Consider the following 6,000-nt stretch of genomic DNA (forward strand, 5'->3'; position numbering starts at 1 on the left):
TCTATGGGGGGGAGGCAGTGGAGAGGAATAAACAAAAGTAAATGGTTTTCTCAACCATGGATCTTAGAAACTTTTATTATGCTGAAGGGTATTAAATTTCCCAAGTATTTGGAAGGTGCTGTGCAATATTTTTCAAATATATTTGATAATTGCATCCCTCTCTTACCGAGTGACTCATAATAACTGAAGATCAGATCAGCATGAGAAACACTACAGTGGAGAGAAGTTAGGTGGGAAGAAGGATTTAGTATATGTTTTGAGAGTGAATAAAGGAGATTGGGTGTTGTAGTCAGAGGGAGCCAGTAGGCCAAACAAAATTGTTTCTTAATTATGAAAAGAATGTGACTATGGGTATCTGGAGTTTGGGTACATGGCATCACTGTGAGGAAACAAAGCCTGGACAAAGGGGTGAGGAGACCTTAGAGGAGCCTGAAAGACATTACTCTGTAGAGTTGTTAGGGAGTGGATCAAGAAGAGCATGAAGGTGAAAATTTGAATTTTCATTGTTTGTACTAGAATTGTTGGGGGGGGGGACTTGTCAAAAATATAATTCTTGAGCCCAGTTTCTAAGACTGTGATTCAGTGGTTTTAGGACTACATCTTCATCGAAATCTTAAATGATCTGAGTGTAGGTGGGCCACGAACTTCTCTACTTAAGTTCAGTAAGTAGAAGTGGTCCCTCTTTTCTGGATTGAGATTTGGTTGAAAGACTGGATATAGAAACAGTCTGAGGGCAGAAACACTTAGGACAGAGAGTATGTACACCTATTTTATTAAAAAGACAGATCATGGAGACTATTGCGGTAGAGCAGTAAAAGAAAAATGTATGGTAGTGGGGCCAGAGTGATAGTACAGCAGGTAGGGTATTTGCTTTGCACAGGCCTGACCCAGGTTAGATCCCCTGAGCCTGCCAGGAGAGATTTCTGAGTACAGAGTTAGGAGTAAGCCCAAGCATCATCAGGTGTGACCTAAAAAAAAAAAACTAAAACAAAAGTAAAAGATGGTAGAGATTCTCTAAAGAAAGAGGGAAGTTGGAGAGGTCTTAAGAGATTGATTCACTGAGTAATCATATTTAGTGAATTAGGCCAACATACTTCATTAACTAGTTCCAACAGCTTTTAATTGTCTATCCCAGGGACATCATCCATTTTCTCGCATGGTCTTTTTTATTCTTCACTTACTGACAACTCATAATTATATGTGCCATGTAGCCCCAGCTTACTGCCTCTCATGTTGTGAAATGATTTATTCAAAAAAGATAATTCAGAATGGTTCTATCCTGGGAGTTATCAAAATGTTCTTTGTTCTGTTATGTGGTAGACAGTCTGTTGAGGCCACGAGGCACAGATATTCAAGAAGACATTGATTATACCCACAGGTCCTAGAGAGGGGGATACTGAATGCCATTGAGGGTTACAAGGTCACAGGAAAGCTACAGATTTTGATCAGGTGGCAGAAGACAGTAGTGAAGAGAACATCTGGCCAGAACTTTTATTGGCCTATACAGGGCAGACTGAGAAGTCTAAGAGGAGCTAGTTGAGTAGTTTTGTTAAACCCTTTAGATATAGCAGTGGTCTCTAGTTGCCTATCTCCTACTCCTGGGGTGATTAAAGCTGAGGAATACTGCCTCCTGGTATGTATGGGTGGACTGAATGAAGAGACATTGCTCTGGATCGGTTTGTTTGCATGTCAGAGGCATATCCCCACATGCCTTAATATGAGTCCTTTGCTATCTTGCTGTCTACTATTTCTAAGACGTATTTTTTTTCTCTGCCAAGATGGTTTTGGGACTACACCTGGCAGTGCTCGGGGATTACTTCTGGCGCTGCTCACAGAGATCACTGCTGACAGTGCTTGGGGGACTATATGTGGGTGCCAGGGATCAAACACGGGTCAGCTGTGTACAAGGCAAACACTTTACCCACTGTACTATATCAACCCAGTCCCAAATTGGTTTTTTAAATGCCAAACATCATAATATGCATACAAATTAAAAATAAAGGTCACACATCAAAAATAATATAATTTCTTCTTGTCACAAGAAATTTAGTAATTTAATAAGAAGGGAATTTGCTTAGGTTGTGTTTTTTGATTTAGAAGGTAACTTTTTTGTAATAAGCTAGAGTTTAGAGCAGCCTTGTTCAATTGACAGAAGTGGTCTCTTCTGTGGGGTGATGTTTTCACTTTGTAGCAAATGATTTTCTTGGCTGAGTTTGTCTTAAATGGGGGAAAGTTAAAGTATGAGTCAAAATGATAAATGTGGAAAGGAATGCATTTTCCTCCCCAGGAGTCATATATGTTACTTTCTCCCTTATATTTAAGTGGTGAGACAGCATTCAAAAACATGACTATTCCTTATGGATGGGCAAAACGGCCAATGCTCCAGCGAATTGGTAAAATGCACCCTGACATTCCAGTTTCAGTCATCTATGGCGCCCGGTCCTGCATAGATGGTAACTCTGGCACCAGCATCCAGTCACTGAGACCACATTCATATGTGAAGACCATAGTAAGTGTGGTTTATCTGTGCTTTTGAGTTGTAGGTTAAGTGTGTTGTATTATTTTTGTCTTCAGAGAGGTCTCAGGTCATCCCTGTGCATTCCCATCTGAATTATACCTGCAGACTCAAAGGTCTACGGGAGGGTTTCCCATCACATACCTTCCCATGCAGGCATTGAATCTCCTTTTTCAGATGTCTTGCCTGTCCCTCAGGTCACAACAATTCCTAAGTGGCAGACACTGAAAGATGGATAGGTAGGTCCCTAGTAACCTTCAGGCAAACTTCTGTCTCATAAGGCATCACGTTCTCACTTCTTCCATGGCCCTAACATTAGTGGTTAAATTTAAAAAGCGTTTGGATATTAAAATGTATTTTATTTTTGCCTCCCCAGCAGTATAAGGATGTCTCAGGGACCACTCCTAATAATACCAAGTCCAGCAATATTGTTTAGGCCTGGCAGTTCAGTGCTGTTAGCAGTGGAGTGCTGCTTGGGGGCCACCAGGACTATGCCCAGTGGTCTTGCTGCAGGAGGTGAGAACGTGGGAGGTAGTACCAGGGATCAAACGTGGGACCTAGAGCATACCTTGCATCTTTGAGCAATTTGAGCCATTTCCTGAACCCTGCTTAGTAAAGTTTAATAAGGTCCACTTGCAAGCATAAGACCTAGATTCAGTTCAGTTTGCATCTCACACATATACACATTGTATGTTTCAATAGACTTTTTTGTTTATATTTAGATACTTTCATTTGATAAAAATTTATAATACTTACTGAAGATCATTGTTCTGTATTCTTTCATATTTTATTTAATGATAGTTATCCTCATTTTCATTGTGAAATGTCTTTTTTATGTCATGTGTCATATTGAAAGCAATTTGCCAATCATCTGGCTGCTTTTCTTTTTCAGGCTATTCTTGGTGCAGGGCATTATGTGTATGCAGATCAACCAGAAGACTTTAACCAGAAAGTAAAGGAGATCTGTGACACTGTGGACTGAGCACATTGAAGATGATGTGGGAAAACCTGCTGACCGATGCAGTTCCTCAGCAATCATTCACAGTCACAATGAAGAGCATGGAACACAATGAAAGAAGCAGGCAATCTTCTTGACTGTTCTTTGCACTTGTTTTCTTTATGAAGTCGCTTGCACTTTTAAACCAGTTAGTGCCTTCTAGAGGACTGGGTTTCCTTTCTCCTATACAAAATCAAAATATACAAGAGTCTCCAAATCTAATAGCTTTAATAAAAGGTTATTTGTCCTTCTGTTATACTGAAAAACTGTAATTTTTCAATTGAAATTTTTCATCTCTAACTTTGCTATGTCAGGCACTTTTTATATTGCCAATTTTTAAAGTAATTTCTGGATCTGTTTTATATAATGTAAAGGTGCACTTTATTTTCTTCGCTTGTATTTACCATGTTTAATAACTGGTATAGGAAATCAAAACTCAGTGTTTTATGTAAAAATTGTCATTTTAGAATATTTCACTTCATTTTTGAAATGGAGTAATTACATTTTAGTGAAAAAAAAATGGGAGTTGATCACTAGCCGTACTTTTTCTGATTTTCTTATCTTCTTGATTTAAGGCTTCAAAACCATATTTAACACTTTAAATGTGATTCATCCTGACATCTGCAACAACATAACTGAAATCTACAATGTATGGCATAATTCTGCATTTTCAGGGACACATGACACAAATATTTAAATGATTCAAGTACTGAAAAGTCTTTACACCCCCCACCTCATTAATACTGTTATTTTCCCATGAGCCAGACAGGATGTAGCAAAAGGTACATATTTTCCCAAAGGTAATATCAAGATTGTTACCTTCCAGGAGTTCACATCCTCTGTCTTCATCAGTATCTAACTTGCAGATGGGTGCTAAATATGGGCTATATTTGTACCACTCAAATTTATTTTGTATTTATACAAAAATAGGGGTGCTTTTATATCCCACAGCACCAGGAATGAACAAGCTTTTGGATTTATTGTTTTCTTTTGAAAGGGTTTGTATTGACTTAATAAAATACATACTTGAAGCTATATTACAAGATTTCTGAAAAGTTGATTGAACTATGTAACAGTAACTACTGTAAATTGTGGCACTTTCTTGCTTTTATAAAATGAGGGAAACTTTCTTAAACCTGTGGGAAAAACTCTATAAGATAACTGGCTGCTGGAGTAGGCCCATTACAAGAGAAAACTGAATAAGATTATTGTTATCACCAAAAGACATCTTTGCCTTAAGTTTTACTAATGTTGCTTGCCTAAGAGAAATATGTTTATATAAATAAGAACCCTGAACTAGAACAAATAGTGGTTTAATGGTTTTGACTGTTGCATTTTTAAAGTGGTTAATTAGGAAATTTGTAGGATTAGGAATTATAAAGTGTATCACTATTGATTAGCTTCCAGAAAGACTGTATGTTCTATTTTTAGCACTATCACTACTATAAGAATAAGGAGAATATATGAAAATAGAACAAAAATCTTTTCAGTGAACTCCCTTGTTAGGTTAATGCAGTAATTACAAGAAAGTAATATGAGATTTGTCATTTGTCAGATTTCTTAAGCCTACAAACAAAAGTAGGCCTTGATTTTTACATTAAAATGTCTTCTTGAATGGCTAAATTCAAACTTACAAGAGGGAAGGTAATTAGGGCAATACGTGTTTGACTATTCTCCAGTCCTTCTGAATTATCCTTTGCTAGTTGAGCGAGTTTTCACTTGATTAGGAGGTTTTCTCCACAGGGAACATAGTCCCAGTTCTTGCAGGGATATTATATATTCTCCAGTGAATGGCGGGTTTATGGCCACAGATGCACTAAATGAGACAGGAAAAAAAAAAAAGATTACCTGTGTCAAGTGGAACTTTTGTTTTCTACTTACTGATTTTGCTTTATTTTAAAAATATGCTAATAACATTTTTAAGGTGAACTTTTACCTTGGAGTGTGGAGTATGAAATTTTGTGGAAATTGAGCCAGCAGAAAGGTCAAAATCCTTGAATTCTTGAATATCCCATGAATGATGAGTGTTCTTAAAAATAAAATCTGTTACAGCACTTGATCTTTGCTAAATTATAATAGTGTATTTGAACTTTACTTTAAAGATAAATTTTACTGTGATAATCACATGAGAGTTGATGTATATTTTCTGGCATCTTAATATGGCCCAGTGTTGTTGCATTGTTATAGACTATGAATCCAGTCAGTTTGACTCTTAAGATTGTTGGCATTTTGAGAGAAGGCTGCTTTGTGGTGTTGTAACTTCCATATATGGTTTTACCTGTGTCTATCCTTAATATGTTTTCTTTTATAACTAGTTTTCAAAACAGGCTTGCCTGGTTTTGAATTATTATGAATCAAATATTTTTGCAATATGTGTATGTTTTTATTTAAAGGGCATACTAAATATAATAGAACAAGAAGCTTTTTCCCCCTCAACATGAAGTCATTAGAAAGAATGAATTGTAGTAGCTAGCACCCTAGACAGTAC

The 6,000-nt window shown here is 37.0% G+C and overlaps 1 protein-coding gene across 1 annotated transcript in view; it reads left to right on the forward strand.

Moving 5' to 3' along the window:
• Positions 1–5,571, forward strand: part of ABHD5 (abhydrolase domain containing 5, lysophosphatidic acid acyltransferase) — a 34,875-nt gene extending 29,304 nt beyond the window's left edge. The window contains exons 6-7 of the mRNA XM_056129532.1: positions 2,323–2,509; positions 3,408–5,571. Of these exons, the coding sequence (XP_055985507.1) occupies positions 2,323–2,509; positions 3,408–3,497 (277 nt within the window). The 3' untranslated portion in view covers positions 3,498–5,571. The remainder of the gene's footprint in view (positions 1–2,322; positions 2,510–3,407) is intronic.
• The last annotated feature ends 429 nt before the right edge of the window (positions 5,572–6,000 follow it).

The sequence above is a fragment of the Sorex fumeus genome, unplaced genomic scaffold (genome assembly GCF_029834395.1).
Source record: "Sorex fumeus unplaced genomic scaffold, SorFum_2.1 ptg000072l, whole genome shotgun sequence".
NCBI lineage: Eukaryota > Metazoa > Chordata > Mammalia > Eulipotyphla > Soricidae > Sorex > Sorex fumeus.